The sequence below is a fragment of the Tribolium madens genome, unplaced genomic scaffold, assembly GCF_015345945.1.
Source record: "Tribolium madens isolate multiple individuals breed KSU strain unplaced genomic scaffold, Tmad_KSU_1.1 Scaffold_19;HRSCAF=116;Tcas5.2_LG9, whole genome shotgun sequence".
In the NCBI taxonomy this organism is placed as follows: domain Eukaryota; kingdom Metazoa; phylum Arthropoda; class Insecta; order Coleoptera; family Tenebrionidae; genus Tribolium; species Tribolium madens.
The window spans coordinates 1792008-1815808 of NW_025400983.1; the positions used below are offsets into that span (position 1 = coordinate 1792008).

The 23801-nt window shown below is 32.6% G+C and overlaps 3 protein-coding genes across 8 annotated transcripts; 1 reads left to right on the plus strand and 2 right to left on the minus strand.

Moving 5' to 3' along the window:
* Nucleotides 1-3441: 3441 nt before the first annotated feature.
* On the minus strand, nt 3442-5079 carry LOC123016058 (fibroblast growth factor receptor substrate 3). Of its 3 annotated transcripts, none has more exons than XM_044416256.1 (2): nt 4845-5079; nt 3442-4794 (listed from the first exon to the last, which is right to left on the minus strand). In XM_044416256.1, exons 1-2 carry the CDS (start codon nt 4869-4871, stop codon nt 3799-3801), a joined length of 1023 nt encoding a protein of 340 aa, XP_044272191.1. In that variant the 5' UTR covers nt 4872-5079; the 3' UTR covers nt 3442-3798. The 3 variants fall into 3 exon arrangements, with proteins under 3 accessions (XP_044272191.1, XP_044272193.1, XP_044272192.1); XM_044416258.1 differs by having other exon boundaries at nt 3442-4798; nt 4848-5078; XM_044416257.1 differs by having other exon boundaries at nt 3442-4798; nt 4845-5077.
* Nucleotides 5080-5363: 284 nt separating this feature from the next.
* On the plus strand, nt 5364-7148 carry LOC123016056 (brahma-associated protein of 60 kDa). Of its 3 annotated transcripts, none has more exons than XM_044416253.1 (3): nt 5364-5555; nt 5601-6833; nt 6889-7148. In XM_044416253.1, exons 1-3 carry the CDS (start codon nt 5439-5441, stop codon nt 7042-7044), a joined length of 1506 nt encoding a protein of 501 aa, XP_044272188.1. In that variant the 5' UTR covers nt 5364-5438; the 3' UTR covers nt 7045-7148. The 3 variants fall into 3 exon arrangements, with proteins under 3 accessions (XP_044272188.1, XP_044272190.1, XP_044272189.1); XM_044416255.1 differs by having other exon boundaries at nt 5601-6824; XM_044416254.1 differs by having other exon boundaries at nt 5604-6833.
* LOC123016055 (kinesin heavy chain) lies at nt 7070-23680 on the minus strand. Of its 2 annotated transcripts, XM_044416252.1 has the most exons (10): nt 23373-23679; nt 14634-14949; nt 14437-14580; nt 11419-12893; nt 11214-11371; nt 11061-11162; nt 8367-8484; nt 8053-8312; nt 7788-7996; nt 7070-7733 (listed from the first exon to the last, which is right to left on the minus strand). In XM_044416252.1, coding segments are annotated over exons 1-10 (2931 nt in total). In that variant the 5' UTR covers nt 23520-23679; the 3' UTR covers nt 7070-7731. The 2 variants fall into 2 exon arrangements, with proteins under 2 accessions (XP_044272187.1, XP_044272186.1); XM_044416251.1 differs by lacking the exon at nt 7070-7733 and having other exon boundaries at nt 7780-7996; nt 23373-23680.
* Between the last annotated feature and the right edge of the window lie 121 nt (nt 23681-23801).

Sequence of the window (23801 nt, forward strand, 5' to 3'; positions counted from 1 at the left end):
ACATTATTTTAAATTAATTTAAAAAATAGGAAAAAACCATTTTCAGAATTTTAAGCATTAAAGTCACCACAAACATTTAAGATTTTTTAATTCAACACTAAAAAAATAATTAAATTAAATTACTTAACAATTAAATGTTTTTGGCTTGATGGAGCATTGAAATCACCGTCTTTTTCAGCAGTTTGGCTAATTTAAAGTATATTTTTTAATAAAGTATTTGTTTTCAGTGAATTTTTTAAACACAATAGAATTTCTAAAATTGTTTTCGGTGCAAAAATTGTACTTTGACCTATCGTTGAAATCACAACTGGTTCTGAAATATCGACTTTAAACCACAAACAAAGTCCGATAAAAATTCACTTAAACTCAATTTATGAATTAATTAGTTCAAGTCCACATTTTCCCATAAATTGAGTAAAAAAAAGATTTCTGAGATAAATAATTAATTAATTATTAAAATTTTGCTATAATTTTTGAAAATTGAACGAAAAGTAATACAAAGTTGTAAAATCTGATTAAAATGACATGATCAATAAAATTTCTACAAAGCGTTTCCCAACCAAAAAATTCCACGTTAGCGTGAAAAAATTGAAAAATTAGCATTTCACCACATTTTCCCATCGGATTTTATGTCTCTATTGCGCACTTTTCCTCGAACCGAAGGTCATTATTATTATTATTATGTGATTTATGCTCAAGTTATTTCTGTTGTAATTATTTCACAGAATGGCAATCATGCAAAACCACAAACTCGTAATTATCCATAACTTTATATTATTTTTCACAATTGTTGACATTTTTTCATCATGAAAATCATGAATGAGTGTCAAAATCCGTCTCTGATGGCAACAGCGCAACTTTGCACCTGCCGATAGGAAGGTACAAAGTGGGCGTGGTCCGAGTAAACCGCCGACCAATCACAAACGACCAACCTGCAACGCAGCGGCCAATCAGCGCCCGGATTTGGCCCATTCAACAGTGCAGTTCACCTTACAAATCATTTGCATAGACGTTTTTACGTTGTTATTTCATGACTGAAAAACATACGAGGATTAATAATAATTGCCAGGAATATAAATTAGAACCTGAAGTTGAGTTTTTTCAGCGGTATTAGAAATTTTCTAATAAGATAAACAAGGCGGAGTGTAATATCTCGCCAGAAGGTGATTAACGGAATTGAAAAAAAAATTACAAAAGTAAACAAGTCATTTCTAATAATCACCTTAATTGGCCAACATCAGATGCAATTAAAGTTTTGTTAAAACAAATAATTATTTTTTGAAAAATTAAATAAAATTAAACAATTTGCTGTTTTATACAGTCTTTAATAGTAATAATAATAATAACAAAATCAAGTTAGTTTGACGAATAAAAATAAAATTATTTTTTTAGTAATTATTGAATCTAGGCAACCAACAATACACTGTGTAATTGTTAGTTGCGGTTCTTTATTATTAAAAATTTAAATTTTACAAATTACTCAAATCATAATACAATTTAGAAATATTTTTATTACATAACAATGTTTCAATAAATATTAAATATCTTAGGTTGACAAATGTGTCAAAATCACATTTGCTGTGATTATTTTTGCAAAAAAACACGATTAATGTAACAATTGATCAATTATTGCACTTTTTAAGTAAGTAAAATGTGACACTTATACCAACCTTATTATTTTTTTTAAATCGTATAAATATTTAAAAAAGTGAACAATTTGTAATAATTATTAAATTTAGGCAACCAACAATACATCAACACCGTACAGATTTTGTAAAAGTTCTAGCAATAAATTATTTAAATAATAATAAAAATAATAAAATCAAGCAATATTTTGATTACATAGCGCATTATTTTTAATAAAAAGTCAGATTTGCTGTGGTAATTATTTTAATGGTAAAAATAACGATTTTGCACCCTTTAAGTAATTAAAATGTGACAGTCATACAGACTTTTTTAGTAATTATGTCTTTTTGTGGCATTTCATAATTTCTACATTAATTAAATATTTAAAACATTTGTAAAAATTATTGAATCCAGGCCACCAACAATACACGGTGTAATTGACAGTTGTGGTTTCTGATGTAGAAAAAAGTTTTAGAAATAAATTACTTAAAAAATAATCAAATTACGCAACATTTTTATTAAATAACAGCATTTAAATAGTAAGAGACTTTCTTTTGACAAAATTTTTAAAGTCACATTTTTTTTGCAAAAAACACGATAAATGTGATTGCACACTTTAAGTAAGTAAAATGTAACAGTCATACCAACTTTATTATAATCTTAAACTTGTTAAAAATCCCTTTTTTTCTCCGGAATTGTCTTTTTGTGGCATTTTTGAGTGTTTTTTCATAAGTTAGACTGTAGTCTTACTTAATCAAACCTTGAAATTACCTTTTTTTTACAAAATATGCCTTTTGTAACATTTTTTAATAGTTTTTTTTTATTAATTAGATACTAAAAAAGTAAACAATTTAAGTAATTATTAAATCCAGGCAACCAACAATACACTATGTTATTGACAGTTGCGGTTTCAAATTGTAAAAAATTTTTTTGACAGTTTTAGCAATAAATTACTCAAAAAAATAATAAAATCACGCAACATTTTTTAATAAATGTGCTATATAAATATTAAGATACTGACTTTTTTCAAAGTCACATTTGATGTGGCATTTATTTTTGCAAAAAAAACACGATAAATGTGACGTCGCACCCTTTAAGTAAGTAAAATGTGACAGTAATACCAACCTTGTAGTCTTAAACGTGTTAAAAATCATTTTTTTCTCAGCATTTGACTTTTTGTGACATTTTTCAGTATTTTTTTCAAAAATTAGACTGTGGTGTGGCTTAATCAAGCATTGAAATTATTTCTTTTTTATCAATTAGGTCTTTTTGTGACATTTTTTAGTTTAACTTTTTTGATAAACAATTTCCAGTAATTATTGAATCTAGACAACCGACAATACACCGTGTAATTGACAGTTGCGGTTTCTAATGTAAAAAATAATTTTTTAGCAATAAATTACTTAAAAAATAAGAAAATTACGCAACACTATTATTAAATAACAGCATTTAATTATAAAAATACTTTTTTTTTGATAAAAGTGTCAAACTCACTTTTTTGTGGTAATTATTAAACTTTCTTACACGAGAGAAAAACCATAAATTTTGACAGTGTCGAAAAATAAATAAATTACTTTTTTTTACGAATTTTATTTTTTTGTAACGTTTTTTAGTATAATTTTTTTTATTAATTAGATATTAAAAAAGTAGTAATTATTAAATCTAGGCAACCAACAATACACTCTATAATTGACGGTTTCTAATTGTTGATTTTTTTAACAATTTGAAACAATTATTTTTACTATTTATTACTATTTTTTTCCAATACATAAATAATCGTTTTAAGCCCAGGTTGTGGTGAAATAAAACTCGTAATTTGTAAAATATCATTTATTAAAAATTAAATATAATATATTCAACTGTACTATAATTAATTACTTTTCTGCGCAATGTATAATATAGTAAAATAATATATACGTCATTTCTCATTTCCATTACTTGAAACAAGTATCAAATATCTTTGGCATTTGTAAATTTGTATCGTTAGAAAAAAAGGTGGCATTTTGGTAGACAATCACAAATACTTAACGAGATGACCACTCCAAAAATCGATGTTTCTCCTCTACTCTACAAAAAAAAAAAGAAAAAGGCAAAATTTCGTACAAGGTCACCTCATTAAATAAATAAAAAAAACTCAATTGAGAATCACAAAACTTGACATTTCGATGTGTTTTAGTCACTCAGCGAGTTGCTGTGTCGTGTTGTAACATCACTAATTGTAGAATTATGTCTAGTTTTTCTGCTGCCTTCTTCGACCTCCATTGGCGGATTTATCGACTGCGAAAGAGCGTTAGTTTTTTGAAAATCAATCGTAGCGTAACTTTTCGCTTTATGGGGGCTATCAGGGGTCACCTGTGCCTCGCTTTTCACCGGATCCAAATCCAATTCGGCGTAATTCACCTCATGAACAGTCAAATAAAGCGCCGTTGGGGTCTGAGGCACACTCGGGGCCTCCGCCCCCGCCAAAAGGGGCCTTAAATGTTCTAAATCTTTGGTGTCAATATTGGCATAGCAATGTCCCGTCTCCGAGTCTTTGGTTGCAGCGTCCACATTCATGTACAAGTGGCCGGGGCTCTCCCCCTCGCCCCCCAAATTGGCGTAGTTGGGGGCTTCCGTCTCCGCGATGACACTCGAATTGGTGTACTGGTGCTCCCCCACACTGCCGCGCTTGTTGTTGTTGTGCTCGTGTGGGGGCTCGGTGGGGCTCACCGGGCCGTTGCTGGTGATCGAGCCGGGGCGGCTGAGACTCGGCCGCGGATTGAGGTAGCCCTCGGGCTGGGACGGTATGCGTCTTTGTACAGGGGGGCCCATCGAGTCCGAAATGGCGCTAATAAGGGGGTTCTCGTCGGAGTTGCGCACAATGTGGTGTTGGACGATGTTGAAAAGTTGCTCGGCTTTGCGACAACGAAACGCGTAGATGCCCTGGCCTGTGGGGCACCTACGGCCGCACTCAAAACTGAAGATCTCCGAGTCGAAGCCGTACTTGCGTAGCGCCCGAAGGGGCCACACTGTGGGGTTTTTGCCTCTTTGGTGTAAGACTAGTTCCGTTTCGCGGACTTCCAGCTTTCCGGGGCTCACCAAGTCCCCTTGGTCGTTCACGTTTGACACTTGGAATATATTGGGGTGTTGATCGTTTATATCGGGCTTACTACTAACACAACCCATTTTCTACCTAAAACAAGGGGGCACATCAAGAGTGACACTTTTGAGGCACTTACCACGGTTTTCTTAAAGCTTGATCGCATGGACACTTGGTTTTCTACGCATTATGACCGAAAATTACATTTTAGTGGGGCTTTTGGGGGGTTTTTTAGCACTTTTTATGTGAGAATCTCACATAATAAACTGAGACGCCATTTTGAGTTTTTCATGGCGCGGCCAAGCTGGCCAACCAAACGACCAAAAAACGACAAAAAACACAAAAATTAATTCGTTTCCCCACTTAAGACACCCCCACGTACCCCCAAAAACCCCACAATGACACATAAACGCACCCGGGACACGTTCTATTAACCAAAACAAGAAAATAACTGTGATAAAACAAATTTGTCGTGTTGGTCACCCTGTAACAACCTCATGCGTCACAATGTTGACAAAATTTAAATTATTTATTTACACTTCTCTTTCAATCATTTCAAACTTTTATTTATTATAATGATACACGAGAGAATTCTTTAATTAGCACACTTGTTAATTATTTTTTTTCTAGTTGATTTCCAATTTCGGTTTTATGAAATTTCGGCGACACGCCCATTGTGTGCACAAGACCGAATCACAACCAGAAGCTTTTATTTTGTTTGTGAAAAAAAACGATGGCCCAGCGTTTCCAGGGCCCCGTGCCGCCCCAGGGGCCTGTGGGGCCCCCTCCGCAGCGTTACCCGCCGCCTCAGACCCCGGGAATGCGCCAATACCCAGCCCAGACTTTCCCGGTGAGTACCCCCATTTCCGCCCCAATTTACTAATTTTCGTCACAGCAGCGGGCTGGGTACAACACACCGCCCCCGAATATGGGGGCCCAGCCCGGGCCTATGATGCCGCGCCCGCCGCAAGCCCCCTATTCGCCCATGCGCGGGGGGCCTATGCCGCCGCAGCCCGGCGTGAAGCGCCCCCCTGACAACAGGGCCGTCCTGCAGGCAAAGAGCGACTACCCCCACGGGGCTAAAAAGAAGAAGAAGCTCTCCGACAAGATTCTCCCCCAGAAGGTTCGAGATTTGGTCCCCGAGAGTCAGGCCTACATGGATTTGCTCGCTTTTGAGCGTAAATTGGACTCGACCATCATGCGCAAGCGCTTGGATATCCAGGAGGCGCTGAAACGGCCCATGAAACAAAAGCGCAAATTGCGCATTTTCATCTCGAACACTTTCTATCCGGCCAAGGAGGCGTGCGCCGAGGGGCCGGAGGGGCCGGGCCAGGAGGGGTCGGTGGCCTCGTGGGAGCTGCGCGTCGAGGGCCGGCTGCTCGACGACTCCAAGAGCGACCCCAACAAGGTCAAACGCAAATTCTCGTCGTTTTTCAAGTCGCTTGTGATCGAGCTGGACAAGGAGCTCTACGGCCCCGACAACCACCTGGTGGAGTGGCACCGCACGCTCACCACGCAGGAAACCGACGGGTTTCAAGTCAAGCGCCCCGGAGACAAGAACGTGCGCTGCACCATCCTCCTCCTCCTCGACTACCAGCCCCTCCAGTTCAAACTCGACCCGCGATTGGCCCGATTACTAGGCGTGCACACGCAGACACGCCCCGTTATTATCTCCGCCCTATGGCAGTACATCAAGACGCACCGCCTCCAGGACGCCCACGAGCGCGAGTACATCGTCTGCGACAAATACCTCGAGCAGATTTTCGGCTGTCCCAGGATGAAGTTCGCGGAAATCCCCCAGAGGCTCAACCCGTTGCTCCACCCACCCGACCCCATCGTCATCAATCACGTGATCTCGGTGGAGGGCGGGGCCGAGAGCAAACAAACCGCCTGCTATGATATCGATGTCGAGGTTGATGATACGCTCAAAACGCAAATGAATAATTTCCTGCTGAGTACTGCCAGTCAGCAGGAAATCCAAGGCTTGGATGCGAAAATCCACGAAACGGTTGATACAATAAATCAGTTGAAAACCAACCGTGAATTTTTCCTGAGTTTCGCCAAGGACCCCCAACAGTTTATCTACAAGTGGATCGTGTCGCAAACCCGGGATTTGAAGGTATGGAAAGTGAGCTTTTTTGTACTAGAGTGGAAAAGTGGCATTTTCCGCACGTTTGTTCTAGTGTATGACCGACGTGGTGGGGAACCCGGAGGAGGAGCGCCGCTCCGATTTCTTCTACCAGCCGTGGGCCCAGGAGGCCGTTTGTCGGTATTTCTACACCAAGGTGCAGCAGAAAAGGGCCGAATTGGAGCAAGCCCTCGGCATTCGCAACAATTAAAAAGGGTGGTTGGTGACGAAACAAATAATCTGTATTAGTTTATTAGAATATAATTTCCATCATTTAAATAAATAAATTGCATTATTGACTCAAGCATCCACTAACACGACTACAGCTGTTCCAAATGTCACTAAACAATTATCTACAAACAAATAAATTAATGATCTTGTGACGCATTTTTAAATGCAACCAATCGGAAGAACAGAAACTTTTTGCTACTTATCACAATGAAATCAGATTGGATCAGAGCGATTTTCACTTGCACCAGTCAAGCAAATCGTCTGATTTCGCACCATTGAGAAAAACAACAAAATAAAAAAATATATCATTACTTAAACGAATTTATACAAAACTAATCAGGCTATACAAATAATCCAGTTGTATGTGTAAAATGTGCTACTTAATTTTCTAAACGTGCTAATTAGACCATTTGATTCGGGGGAACAACTACTCGAAAACAATAATGCCACTTTTATATTACAAGACACGGTTTTTTTTTAAGCCTGGAAAAATTTTAATCGTTACACCACCATGATTATAATGCGATATAGCGACAGAAATCACAAATTATTTCTTATTGCACTAAAAACTCGAAGAAACAATTTGTCGTTAAGTGCACCTTAAATTCTAGTAATAACTAAGCAAGTAAGCACAAAAATACGCAATATTTTTGGTATCCCATGTTTTTTCTGAAATCAAAAAAAAAATCAAAATCGATTAAAAAACAACCAAAAATCACTCACATGCATCTTTCTCGTTTATGACAAGTGAATCGCGTTGTTTTCGCGCAATGTCCATATTTTTCTGGCCCCCAGTACGAATAGTAGGACCACTGACCATAACATGGTGTTGACCCGACCTGATTGGCTTAGCAATAGTTGCAGTGGGGCCCCGACGAGCCAAATTCTTCTGTCTCACCGCCTCCTTAATCCGGTCCACTTCAAACTGATATCTGGAACAACACGAGCCACGTAGCGGCGAGTGGAGCAACAAACTTAAAGTATATACCTTTTGCGGTCTCTCATAGCCCCCTCCTTGGCCTCCTTAAGGGCCGTCTCTAATGCCTTCACCCTCTCCATTGTGGCCCTCAACCGCTTCTCCAACTTGGGCAATTCACACCTCAAATCGGCATTATCTCTCACCAATTGTTTATGGACTTTCGTCAATTGATCCAAATTATTCTCCAAGAATGAGATTTTCTGTTTTTGAGCCAACGAACCACCATCTTCTTCACTATCTTCAGCCGAGAGATTTTTCTTCATTCGTGCCTACAATACGAGTTGTATACAAGATTTTTTCTATCTTTTTTTTTTTGTTTTTACCTGTAAATCCTGGACGAATAATTTTCGAAGATTGTGAAGGGTTTGCAACTCCTTGGCGACGGTGTCTTCCAATCCACGTAGATCTTTTCGTGCTTGTTCGCGTCGTTCGTTGGTAGTACTGCAGAATATTATATATCTCCATCAGCGTTTTTCAGCATTCAAGCCACACCACGCTCACGGATTTATTTGTTTGGTCAGGTTTTATTTTTCTCTCTCACACGGCAACCAAAAATATTACTCGCTTACTCGCAAAAACAAAAAACGAAAACAAAAACAAACACATAACACAGACAGGTGTGTAAAGGTTTAAAAATAGTCAACAATTTTACTAAAACAACTACCATTTAGAATTTTAAAAATAATTGCTTTTAAAATATGCAGATTTTTTATACACTACAACTAACACTCTCTTATTTACATTGTTATTTTATACAATAATACTACAAGACCACTTAGAACCAAAGTTGAGCTCGCTATTGTCGCTTTTTGTTTTTTTTTTTTTTTTGCGTTTTTATACAGTGATATGCAGAACCGGTGATAAGCCGCGATTTAGTAAGAAAAAAAATTAGACTTCATTTATACAAGGCACACAAAAGATAAAACAAATTTTTTTTTAATTATTTTTGGGCAAAAAATTACCATTTGTGGCAATATGGCAACACTGTGGTATTAATTTTAACTGTTGTCATGGTAACAATGTATATTTCCATGGAAACGGTTGCTAAGGTTTCAAGAATCATTCATTTTTACTATTGAGCCATTAGGCAACGTTGCCACACTTATCAATAATTTTAATATACAGGGTAGTCACGTTTTTACCCGCGAAAATCTAGGTATACCAAAATACACGAAAATAGTGTGGGTTTGTCATATAAACAATGTACAAAAACGCTCCCTTACCAGATAAAAAACGCGCCAAAATTTGAAATTTGTTTCCATCTTTTCTTAATATCTCCTAAACAGAAAAAGCTACGAATTTCAAATTTTGCAAGCACACTATACGAAGAGTATTATTTTGTACCGATTTCTGGTTTTCAAATTTTCATATTTTATGATAAATTATTGCATCTACTTTCACTATCAGTTTTTGAATTTTTTAAAATTTGAGACGATATGACAACACTGTATTAATTTTAACTGTTATCATGGTAACAATGTTTATTTCCATGGAAACGGTTGCTAAGGTGTCAAGTAACATTCATTTTTTACTGTTGAACTATTAGGCAACGTTGCTACACTTATTTTTTTTTTTATTTTTATTTACCTATACAGGAAGCGCTGGAACTCTCGCAGTATCATTAATTAGACAAAAAATGTCAAATCTCAAAATTTTTTGACAGATAGAAATTTTTTCCATGTTCCTGGTATTTTATCTTACTTGAAATTTTTTTTTGGGGGCGCGAATTCTGGCACACCCTGTATACAGTGTGTTCCCTGTTAGGTGCACCGACTCTTGTTGAAGATAAAAAATTCTCGCTTTAAATTTTTATTTTTGGGGTTTAATCCTGACTAATTTCTAACATAATTTTAGTTTTGAAAAATCAAGTATGGCATGGAAATTTTCAAAAAAACTTATTTTTCTGTAAAGTGCCTTTTATGTGGCAAAATCGCCAAAAAATTATTAAGAAAAGATTTCAGAATCAACATTTAGGCCCGTATACCAAATTTCAAAATCATCGGCCAACTATGATATTTATTTTTTTTAATATTTATTTCACAACTCAAAACATTTTATTTTTTATTTGTTAAAAAAACGTAACTACCTTGAAAAACAAAGCAGTTGGCCGACAAGAAACATTAAAACATGAATTCAGAATATTAAAAAAAAAATAAAGTAAAAGGTGCATAAAAAATATCGACATTTTCTACAGAAGTAAATTTGGCAACAACACATCAAAAATTTGTTGGTTTCTATAGTAACAAACGTTTCACATAATTGAATACAGGCACAAGGTGGTCAAAAATGTACTGCAATGTTGCCATTAAAAATTCATATTTTCAAAAACCTACCACATTTTGAGCGCCCTGTATAAAAAATAACGAGACATACGTTGTCGATGACTATAGTCAGTGTGAAAATAGCGTGGTATACGTTGTCGATAACTATACCAACATTTTTTTTTATTATTAAATGCGGCTAACTTTTTTCGTTTAAATGGCCTTATCACAAAAACTATACAAAATACTGTGCTTTGTTTTGTTTCGTAAAACCACTAGCCGACTTAGACGTGTTATTGCTATAAAATAAAACTCAAAACCAAACAGTGGCGTGATGTGACTAGGCCAAAAAAAAAAAAATAATACGAAATATTTTTCAAAAAAATTAATAAAAAAATCACAGGAAAAATCACGTATCAAAGGAATGGATTACTGTTCCAAATCGAAATTATCACAATAAAATCGCGACTAGAATACTTCATTTTTATAGTTTAAACAACGACTAGATATTGTGGACACCTATGTGTGACCAATAACAACGTTAAAGAAATAAACAAATGCAAATGGAACGTATGTATGTGAAAAATCGACATCGTACATTGATTTTTCGTCAATTTTGTGAAATTATTCAACGCATTTTTTGCATTTTTAGGCACTGAATGATTTTTATAAGGCAAAAACTTCTCCCAGGAAGGGTTAGACGAGGATTTGGGACAATACGGGAATGAGCGTTTACACTTTAAAACGTCTACTGACATGAGCTCCTGTAATTTCAGCGATTTTTCAGCTTCTTCCATCTTGACTTTCTCATATTCAGACTGCAACTGTTGTTGGGCGAGCGACAACTTCTGATTTGAACTGAAAAAAAAAAACCACCAAAATAAACAACCACACAATTTCAGGACTCACTCTTTAATATCATTGATCAATTGTTGTTTTTCAGCAATTTCATCCCTCAACGCTGCCACTTGTTTCTGATGCGCGACACGTAATTGGTCCATTTGTTGTTCAAGAGCCAATCGCAACTCATTTGCTTCTTTCTTCTCACTCTCACTAGCACTAGAAACCTAAACAAACAACCAATCAAAATCCCCCAAATTCCCCCCAAACTCACTTGTTCAGCAGCTTTCAGTTTTGCACACTCCTCCCTCAACGCATCAACACTTTCCTCCAACATACGTTTTTTATTTTCAGCTTCACGCATCGACTCCTGTAAACTTTTCATGCGTGCCTCATGTTGCGAAATCAACAAACGACACTCTCCCAACTCCTTCTCATACTCAGTAACTTTCTTATTACTATCCTGCTCTTTATTCTCAATTTCGTGCAAACGTTGTGTCAAATTCGTAACTTCACTTTTCATACGTGAAATATACAAACGTGCAACTGTAAATTCCTCTTCTAGTTTCGCCGCATCATTAGTTATTTTAATTTCAGACCCATCACTACCCAAAGTCGATCCAATCTCACCCAATTCTTTCAGTAAATTACTCAACATTTCAGCAATTCGTTTCTTTTGATGACTCGACATATCCCTCAATTGTTGCAATTCAGTTGTGGTGGTATTCAAACTGGCTTGTTTTTGCATCAACTCCTCGGATAAACTCTCCATTTCCTTATTTTTTGCATCAACTTCTTGCGATTTTTGATCGTAATTCACTGCTAATTCTTCAAGTGCTTGCAACACTTCTTTAACTTCTTCTTTTGCACTTTCATTCTCTTGCTGAATTCGATTCATTTCAGCTTGAAGTGATTCATAATCGCGTCGTGTACTCGCAATTAACTCGTCCTGTTCCAACATTTGTTCTTTCAATTTCTCAACATATTGACTTTGTTCGTTGATTTCTTCGTCTTTTTCATCCAATTGTTGATAGAGTCGTTCACGTTCCAATTCCAATTTTCTTCGTTCTTCTACATCGAGTGTTGAACCAATCATAAGGGCCGGTGTTGCCGGTACAGGTCCCTGTTTTTCCACTGTTGTCTCTTCAACACCGGAAACCGGAGTCACAACTTCCGTTATTTCATTCAAATTGACTTGTTCTTCAGCTTTGACAGTTTCACCAGCACGCCAACGTTGCAATTCACTCTCCAATTTCTCAACTTTGCCTTTAAGACGTGCAACTTTTTCTTTTTCTTTCTCATAACGACGTTTCCACTCTTCAGCGGTGAGTTCCTCATTAACACAAACCACATTTTTAACGGTTTTTGCACGTTTACCAAAATCTAAAGTTGATTTTGTCTCAGATTCGTTAAAACTTGCTGGTGAACAACAAATAACAATTGTTGTACGTGCATTACCACCTAATGATTCTTGTAAGATTCGGGTTAATTTTGAATCACGATAAGGTATATGGGTTTTGTTTCCATCAGCAAGGGCACTGATAACGTTACCAAGTGCTGATAATGATTTATTTATGTTTTTTGCTTCGTCTAAAACTGTGCCTTCAGCACCGGTTTTTGAAACTTTTTCTGAACCAGCCAAATCGACCAAATATAATTTTCCTGATAATTTTTTCTGATTTTCTAAATTCTCTTGTTTGACGTTTATTAAAAATACTGAATGGGAACGTGACGAATGCTCATTCATATCTGGGGAAAAGAACGAGAATTTTTTTTTTTAGGCAAAATACAGGGTGTTCCCTCTAAACCCCACATTAGAAGTATTGGGAGTTGGAATAATCGTATTTATTTGAAAATTGGTACATAACCATAAACCATTAAGTCCTCCTAAATACAAATATTTACAAGATGGCGGCACTTCCGGTTATACCGGAAGTCGGTCACAACTTTCTTATTTTAAATGGAGAGGTATGTTTTTTACTGCGTTTTTGGATTAATCTGGTTAATTTAAGGGAGTTTTCACCTAAATTGAACCGTTTTTGAAGAATTTGGAGTTTTTCAAAAAAAATTAGATCAACACCTTCCACTTTAAAAATCGGTAACTCTGCCATTTTTTAAGATTTTGAATTTGTTTTTTGGCGTTTGAAAGAGAAAGCTTAGATCCTTTTTCTGGTGTTTTCAAATTTTGAAAAAAAAAAAAAAACATATCCCAAAATTTTAAGGTAACTTTTGTAATAATTCAAATACTCATAACTCAACTTTTTCAAATGAAATACCCCAATTTTTATTTTACTAAATATAAGAGAATTTAATTGTACATTGATCTGTATTAACATTCCCTATACCTAAATTTAATAATTTTTAAGTTATGGACTTTTTTCAAGACTACAGAAAATTTATTACTAGCCATACTAGCAATCAAAGTTATGAAAACTTGATAGGTTTTACCATGCGATCATTATTTAAAGCTAACAAGTGAGAAAAATTTATTTTTGTGTAATGAACGACATTATAATTTTGTTACACTCTCCATAAATACAAAATAAATTAATTAAATCTAAGTTTGAGTAGTTTTGACACTATTTTGCACTATTTGTCAAATAATAATTTACTGTTGACGTTTTTTCGAGAAAATTTTGACATTTTTGACTTCCATAGCAAACTATGCTAGTAATAAATTTTCTGTAGTCTTACCAAAAAGTCACCATAACTTGAAAATTATTAAATTTAGGTATAGGGAATGTAAATACAAATCGATGCAAAATTAAATTCTCTTCCATTCGGTAAAATAAAAATTGGGGTATTTCATTTGAAAAAATTGAGTTATGGGTATTTGAATTATTACAAAAGTAATCTTAAAATTTTATGGTTTGTTAATTTTTTTTTTCAAAATTTGAAAATGCCGGAAGAAAGATCTAAACTTTCTCTTTCAAACACCAAAAAAACGAATTCAAAATTTTAAAAAATAGCAGAGTTACCGATTTTTAAAGTGAAAGGTGCAGATCCAATTTTTTTTTGAAAAACTCCAAAATTTCAAAGCTGATGAAAACTCCCTTAAAATAAAAAGATTTATCCAAAAACGCAATAAAAAATATACCTTTCCATTTAAAATAAGAAAGTTGAGACCGACTTCCGGTATAACCGGAAGTGCCGCCATCTTGAAAATATTTTCATTTAGGAGGAATTAATGAATTATGAGTATGTACCAATTTTCAAACAAATATGATTATTCAAACTCGCAATACTTTTAATGTGAGGTTTAGACGGAACATCCTGTATTTAATTAACATACTTGTTACTGCAATATGTCGATTAGATTTGCCTTCTTCGATCGATTCGAAAACCTCTTCAGGACTTGATACGAAACGTTCTGTGGCACCTTTCACATAAGGAACACGATTTTTGTCTTCATGCACCGATAAATTAACTTTGGAAACTAGAAAGAAAAAAAATTAGTTAAAATACCCAACCAAAATTTTATTTATTTACCATCCAATAAATCTCGAATTTTATCCATGTAGATTTCAAAATATGAGACTTTGATGTGAAATTCAAGATTTTCTTCCATTGCATAAATATGATTGAAGATATCGTTGACTATACGGGGTATTATACCCTGTTTTTGTGGATCACCTATGACACCTTCCATTGTATGGGTTTTACCCGATGAGGTTTGACCATATGCGAAAATTGTGCCATTATAACCGGCCAAAACGTCAGAAACGATACTTTTAGCCGCTTCATTGTAGACTTTTTCTTGTGTTGCATTGGGTTTAAATACCTTGTCGAACAAGTAGACTTTACCCTGAAAAAAAAATTAATGATTATATTCATTACACACACTTCCTGAAATGTTATGTGTGAGTCATAATCGTGAAAAAATTGACCCGGTTTGTTTACAACACAAGGATCAATAATTAACGTTTTACGTAATATCCAATTACAGAACATGCGACTGTAAAAATGTGTAACACTTTTTTTTCTCGTTCTGTTCCAACGAAACGTGAAATAAGAAAAATAAAAAAAGTATATTATACATATTGTTCGAAATCGTCCCTAAAGAAGTACTTTTTAAGACTCTTATGTCATGAAAACGTCCATAAAGTGTGCTTGTTTGTGTAATTTTGGTTGTATAGTATTTCAAATTTGAAACAAATCTATACAGCGTGCGCCAGAACTCGCGCCCCAGAGAAAAATTTCAAGTAAGGTAAGATACCAACCAGGAACATGAAAAAAATGTTTAAAAAATTCTATCTGTCAAAAAATTTAACATTTGACATTTTTTATGTCTATTTAATGATCTTGTATATGTTTTTTTTATAATTATTTAGTAAAGATACAAAAATTTTGCCAATAGAAGTCACAAATAATATTAAACAAGAGTCACAATTTAGGATACAGTTTCCTTGTTTCCTCTTTTAATAACCTGTAGCAAAAAACTTGTAAAATTATTTTTCCAACAGAAATAAATAGTCAAAGTGGAAAATTTTTGTAGAAATTTTTTTCATGTTCTTACCTTACATGGGATTTTTCTCTGAAGCGCGAGTTCTGGCGCACCCTGTATATACAGAAACAAAAATGGAACCAAGCGTATTTTTTTAATCAGAAAATAATTAAAAAAATTAAAATTTCACAAAAATGTGATCGTGTTTTGAAATTTTGCGTGTTTTTTTTTCAAATAGCAACCTACACAATTTTTTTCTGATAGACATGGAATAAAATATAGGTAGTTGTAATTCTTTGTAAAAAAAGGTTTTATAACTCAAAAAAAAAGTTTTAATCTTGAGAAACGTCCACATTTAAATGTAGTTATTTCAAAAAATAAATAGTTTAAGCAAAAAACGTTTTTTGGTTCTATATTTTCTTGTTCACCTGGTATAAGTTCCCAAAAAATTTGAGGTTTAATTCTTCTTTATTTTTCATTTTTTCATTTCAATTTATAACTTAATTACTTATTTATTAATTCCAAAATGTTGTTTTTCCAATATTAATCGATATACAGGGGACGGTGAAAAAGTAGCGCACCAACTCAGTGGTACATCGTTGAGAAGCCTATGCCATTAGAAGAAAAATGTTGAAAAAAATTCTTGAAGCCATATTTTATAAAATATGGATAAACTCATTTTTTAAAGTTATTCAATTCCTATTATTTTCTCAAGTTTCCCAATTTATCCAATGATGAATAATTGTTTTTATTTGTTCTGAATAAAAAAAAATATATTTATCCAATTTCAAGAATCATTCATTTTTACAGCAATACCATTAAACACTTTTTTTTTGAATTGTTTTTATCAAAGATAACTTTTTAATTACATATTTTTGTTTATGTATGTTGTTTGCAGGCATTTCTCTACCACCGTTCACTGAGTTGTGTCATTTTTTAAGTGCCCCCTGTATAAAAAAAAATAATGATGGAGAAAAAAATAAAAAAAACAAGGTGGTTATGAATTTTCGAACAAACCATCAAAAAAGTTCGAGTTCGATCCCAAAATTATAAAAAGAAACAAATCAGAAGAATAAAATTCAAATAAGTGAAAAGAATTAGCAAAAAATATTTTCTGGAAACTGACATAAGAAGTGTGAGGTTCAATTCCAGAGGGGTCAAAAAAAGATTGAAAAATCGGAAAACGCTAAATTTCCTTTTCGATAATTTTTTATTCTATTCAAATATAATTATTACTAAAAAAATTATTTATTTTGTACTCAATGTTAAATAGTGCTTTTATCAAATAATTTCAGTAGATAAAGTAGTCTTTTATCGTCTAGTGAAATAAAGTAATTTTTATCTACTATTTATATTCAAGAAATTTTTGGTAGGTGAGTACAAAATAAAACGAAATATTACACAAAAAAAACACGATTTTTACTTGGAAATGTAAAAAATTTGGGGTATTTTTTTAATTTTTAAAATCGGACCATAAATAAAAATTCCACAGACTGTCGTTTCTTAAAAATCATTTTGTTCTAAATAATAGCAAAAAAAAGTTGAAAAATAGAGAAAATTTATTCGACTCGAGCATAATTGAAAAACACGGATTTTGCCAGAAATCAAAAAATCTGGGGTTCAATCCCGGACCCGAGCTACTTTTTTTCTTCCAAAAAAATCCAAAATTGGATAAATTATTTCAAAACGAAACAAAATAGTATCATAAAATCATCTCAAATCTATTTTAATACCTGACATCACTTTCAAACGCGTCATAATCCTTTTACATTTTAACCGAAAATAAACAAATAAAAACGTCTGTTATTTCCTGATTCATCTCATTTATAATTAACTTAACTAGAGGAGAAACTCCAAGATTCCCAAAGCAATTGTAATAACGCAAATATCAGAATCGTGACTTTGCAAAATCAAATTAAACAATTTTTTGATACAATCACTCCACATGTTCTATTTATAAAACAACACTGTAATTGCTTTTATCGAAGCTTGAAATTTGATTTCATTTTTTTCGTTAAATAATTCATAAAACGTGTCCTGGATTTATTCACAATGTTGCAAAACAGAAAACAGGACCAAAATAGGACGAACGCACGGTCAAGGGCAAAGCCTGATTATTGATTGCAAAGAAAACACTCCACACTCCACAAAATAAACAAAAAAAAAACGAAAAATTTCAATGTTAATTGAAAACAGTAAAAACAATACAAAAATCAAATCTTATTAAATATTGAAACAATTTTTCCCACACAAAAAGGTTCAACGTTCTGTAATAAGAATTATCGATTGGTTAGGTTACTTTTTGGTCCTAGAATAGTGAAAATAACACTTCCTACTTCCACCAAACACGCGACCAAATCCTTGTATCTAATTTTTTTTCTTCTTCTTCATTTTAAAACGATGGAAAGTTGAACAATGCAACTGTGAAATTAATTAGCGCTTTCTTCGCCCACAGAAAACGCATTTCTAGCTTTCTTGTTGTTGCACATCGACGAATAATAATAAACGGTGCAGAAACACGAGAAAAGGTGTGGCTGTATAAAACTAATCAATGTGTGCACCCTCAAGAAATACATATACAGGGTGTCCCAACAAGTTGAAAAAGTCCATTATTGACCTTTAAATGGCAAAATTTAAAAAAATTATATAGGACATTGATAGATAACTAATCTAGTCCATCGCCTAAAATTATTTTCAACTATACAGCGTGTCCCAAAAATAAGTTACAAGTTTTTTTAAATGAAACACCATATGTTTCTTTGCGTTTTTAGATGTAGATTTTAATGACAATGTTTTTAAGCTAAACTTTTATTGAACGATTTTGCTTAGTTTTAAAAATAAGATGGTTTTTTTGACAAAACATGCACTTTTTAAAAATTTATTACACAAAAACTAAGACTGCTAGAACAATTTTTTTATTACTTCTGCAAAGAAAAAGGTATAAGCTATAAAGTTGTAACATTTATTTGGTGTGTTGCATTTGCAAAGATAAAAAAATGAAGGCGTTTGTTAAAAGTTCAATAAGTTAAAAAATTTAAATGGGACACCCTATTTATTGTTTTTGCATTTAAAAGATTATTAAATTGTCTTTCTAAAATTATTTACTTTTAGGTGTTTATAATCAATAACTAAAAAAATATTTAACGTTAAACATAAAAAAAAAATTATTACTATTGTTTCAGTAACCAAAAAGTGCACAGTTGAAGAAATATCACTTAATAATCACATTTGTGTTAAACTGAATCCATTATTCTTTATTTTTACAATAAAATAATTTGAATTTCAATATTTATAACGACTTTTACAATCTCCGAATAAGCATTGTTGCTACAATTAATATTGAATGTTAAATATCTTTTCATTTACCAATTCTAGACATTAAAAATTTATTTTTTTAGATAGACAATTTATCAATCTATTAGATATAAAAATAAAAAATAAGGTGTTCCATTAAATTTTTTTAAGTTATTTAACTTTTAACAAACTTCTTAATTTATTAATCTTTACAAATGCAAAACACTAAAAAATTACTACAGCCTTAAATTCTGTACTTTCTACTTTGCAGAAGTAAGAAAAAAATTGTTCTAGCTGTATTAGTTTTTGTGTAATAAATTTTTAAAAAGTGCATGTTTTCGGCAAAAAAAAAACATCTTATTTTTAAAACTAAGCAAAATCGACCCATAAAAGTTCAGTTTAAAAACATTGTCATAACACATACAAAACGCTAAGAAACATATGGTGTTTCATTTAAAAAAACACAAGTTTGTTTTGTAACTTATTTTTGAGACACGCTGTATAGTTGAAAATAATTTTAGGTGATGGACTAGATTAATTGTCCTATACAATTTTTTTAATTTTACCATTTAAAGGTCAGTAATGGACTTTTTCAAGTCGCTGGGACACCCAGTAGGTATATACAGGGTGTTAAAAAAAGATTGTAAAATATTTTAGTAGGTAATAGTATAGATCAAAATAAACAAAAAAGTCTTGATAAACATGGGTCAGCAAAGTAACGGTTTCGGAGATATCGAAGATTGTTTTTTTTTGCAATCTGTTCAAACAAAAAAGTGATGCTTCTAATAGAAATTCTAAAAATTTTACATTCGGTATCTCCGAAACCGTTACTTTGCGGACCCATGTTTATTAAGACTTTTTTGTTTATTTTTATTACCTCCTTAAATATCTTACAATCTTTTTTTAACACCCTATATATTTTATTTCTCTTAGCCTTGATCCTGGATCGATCTTGTGATATTTTTTTTTGATGAAATTAATTAACCTTTAGTCAACAAACGCACAAACAAATTATAATCTGAGATAATCCCACCAAAACAAACGCAAAAATGATGATAAAAAAACGACTTTTATTATGTCTAGGAAATAACAAATAAATTACATCTTTCGAGTTCTAGAATTCTCAGTTTTTGCTCTACTTCCATGTTAATCACCGCTGATTATAGAGCAATTAGATGTTTATTATCGTAATGAAACTTACGATAATGTAACACACAAATAAAGGAAAAATGTTTCATTTCACGCTAATAAATCCTGACAATTAGTATTTTCACGTACAAAAAATTGGTTGGTTTGGACAAATTATTCTTTTTTTAACACCCCGTATTATTTAAATTAATGCAAAAATAGGTAACTGAAAAACCAAGGTTCGAGCCCGAGTCTGGCCAACTTTTTTTTTCTCTTTTTGGGTTTCATAAAATTAAGTATAAATATAAAAAAAAACTAATTTAAATGAATACTTGTAGCAAAAAAAACCTTTTTTAAAATTGACATAAGAAGTTTAAGGTTCAATACCGGACCGGATCAATTTTTTTGTTTTTTTTTAACACAATTAAATTAAAAAAGCTAAAAAATATATTCATATTGAAAAAGTGAATTTTTGCACGTCGACAAGTAGGATGTGCTCAATTGTTTGATATTATTTTAGATAATTATGCTAATTTTGCAAGGAGTATGAAAATTAGGGTCGTTTTCAGGTTCGACTAACTTTTTTTTCTCTTTATGCTGAAATTAAGTAAAACAAAAAAAAAAACGAATTCAAATGAGTTGAAAAGAATTGTGACACAAAACATACATATTTTGAAAATTCACATATGAGTCCAGATTTTTTCACTTTATTTTCCAATTAAATTCTATATACAAGAAGATATAAAAAAACGGCAGGCGCTATAGAAATTTTAAATGACTTAATAGTGTATAAGCTGACAATTTTAAAATTTTTATAAATGTTGTAGTATATTTTGGGAACTTTCTAATTTTAATTAAAAAAAACTGTAAAATACTAATAACTTTCCCGTTAACCGGTTTTAATTAAAGTCGGACTTAATTATCATCATTTAAAATATTGTAATATTTCAAATGAAGACAATTGAGAAAAACCAAAAATAATACAGAAAAACAACGGACTGTATTAGCCATAAAAAAAATCTGGGCCAGATTAACATTTTAATTATTAATTAATTTATTAGAACCAATTAAAAAATGTTGTTTTTCCAATATTAATAAAAAATACTGAAACTAAATAAAAAACAAAGAAACGTAAATTTTTACATGTCAATAAAAAAAACTACTCGATTGTTTGATATTATGTATAGATAATTTTGCTATACAGAGTGGTATAACTAGAAAAGACCTATCATAAAATTGTGTTTTTCGATACCACCTGTATAAAAAAAACTAATTTAAGTGAATAATTGTAGCAAAAAAAAACTTTGTTTAAGTTGTCATAAGAAGTTTAAGGTTTACTACCGGACCCGTCCTATTTTTTTTCTGTTTTATTTTACAATTAAATTAAAGAATTTGAAAAACATAAACGTGAATTTTTGCACGTCGATAAGTAGGATCTATTCTATTTTAGATAATTATGCTAATTTTGCAAGGAGTATATTATAAAAAAAAAGAAAAAAAAAAGATTAACTCATGGGTCGATTCAGATCCGACTAACTTTTTTTTCTCTTTATACTCAAATTAAGTAAAAAAAAATAAAAAAAAACTATTCAAATGAATTGAAAAGAATTGTGACAGAACATAATATATTTTGAAAATTCACATAAGAAGTCCTAAGATTTTTTCTCTTTATATTCTAATTAAATTCTATATACAAGGAGATTAAAAAAAACGGCAGGCGCTATGTATTTTCATGTATTTCAAAAATGAAAAAAATTAATTAAATGACTTTTAATACAGGGTGCGCCAGAACTCGCGCCCCAGAGAAAATTTTCAAGTAAGGTAAGATACCAGGAACATGAAAAAAATGTTTAAAAAACTGAATCTGATCTTGTATATGTTTTTTTACAATTATTTAGTAAAGGGACAAAAATTTTGCCAATAAAAGCCACGAATAACATTGAACAGAGTTACAATTTAGGATACAGCTTCCTTGTTTCCTCTTTTAATAGCCTATAGCAAACAAACTTGTAAAATTATTTTTCGAACAGGAATAAATAGAGTCAAAGTGCAAACTTTAAACCGTTATAACTTCGAAATTTTTATAGATAAAATTTTTTTAACATTTTTTCCATGTTCCTGGTATCTTACCTTTTCTATGGGGCGCGAGTTCTAGCGCACCCTGTATAGTATAAGTTGACAATTTTAGAATTTTCCTAAATGTTGTAGTGTATTTTGGGCTATATTCAACTTTCTAATACGAATAAAAAAATTGAAAAATACACAAATTAATAACTTTCCCGTTAATCGGTTTCAATTATCATTATTTAAAACATTGTTTTATTTCGAATGAAGACAATTGAGAAAAACTGAACAAAAAAAAAACAAAAAATTATGCAAAAAAAACAACAGCTATTAAAAAATTTATTGTTCCAATATTAATAAAAAAACTGAAACTAAATAAAAAACAAAGTATGTATTGAAAACGAGAATTTTTACACGTCAATAAAAAAAATTACTCGATTGTTTGATATTATGAATATAAAATAAAAAAAAATTTTTTTGACGCCACTCTGTATATTCTAGACTGTCACGGTGACAGACAGGCCTATAAACGTTGAAATTTTTTTAAAAGATGCTAAAACACCACACTGACTCAAAAACAAATATTAGTCGATTAAACTTGGTTATCATGAAATGCAATAAAGCACGAGGACCACATTTATAAAGTAAACAAAATACAAGTGTGACATTTTTTGATTAATTTCAATTTATTTCGTTATCTGTCAAAACAAATATAATAACTATGGGAGGGGCCAACTTAATAAAACAAAAAAAAACCCAGATTTTTATTTTTAATCATCAAACAATGAATCAGACTTTATCCACATAAAATATTCCATTAACTAAACGATTCGGCACAGATAAACTGATAAAAATCAATAAACACCTCTTCTATTTTTCCACGATTTTTCACCGAAAATTTGACATTTGACATTATAAATTGACAGAATTCAATTGTTTTTCCTGGGTGGTAATAATAAAAGCGCTGACCCATGGTGCAAATCCATGTTCACCCATCGTGACCATCATTAAAAATTAACGTCTTAATGGCCACAATCCGTAACAATGAATTTCTTTAACTGTATTAAGTACAAAATTGAAATAAAATGTGAAAAAAATAAATCACGGGTGACTCGATTGCGTCCCGGAAATCGATTTTTCGAAACAATGGCCGGTGCAAAGAATCGATTTTCGCCGATTTTTTGGTGTCCTTGCAGGGGAAACGGGGGCTCGACGGAGCGCAACCGAAATGACGTAAGCCACCATAAAAAGGCGATTTTTGGGCTTTTCACTCGCAATTTTGGGGGCTATTCACTCACCGCTATCGAAATACAATTATCCTCGCCGCCTGACGGAAATTTCACGATGAATTTCGAGCCAGCCTTCTCCTCTGAATCATTGAGGGGTCGAAACCTACACACGACTTTAATACTGTCTTCGGCGGGAATTTCGCGATCGCCCGACATCCTAAAGCACTTTAATCACTCACAGCACAAATGAATAAATTAATTACAAACTAATTAAAACTATAAATGATACATTTGTATAAAAAAATTGCGTTTTTTCACAACACTGACAACTCCTACACCAAACCGGCGGCCATCTTGACGTGAAATGAAAAATCAAAGAATCGAGACTGCATTGAACGGAAGTGCTGACATCTGCAATTCGGATTTAGGCACAATCGGGCACTAATTAAACAGCCCCCACATTAATAAATTAACACCCTAATTGACCCGCGACACTCT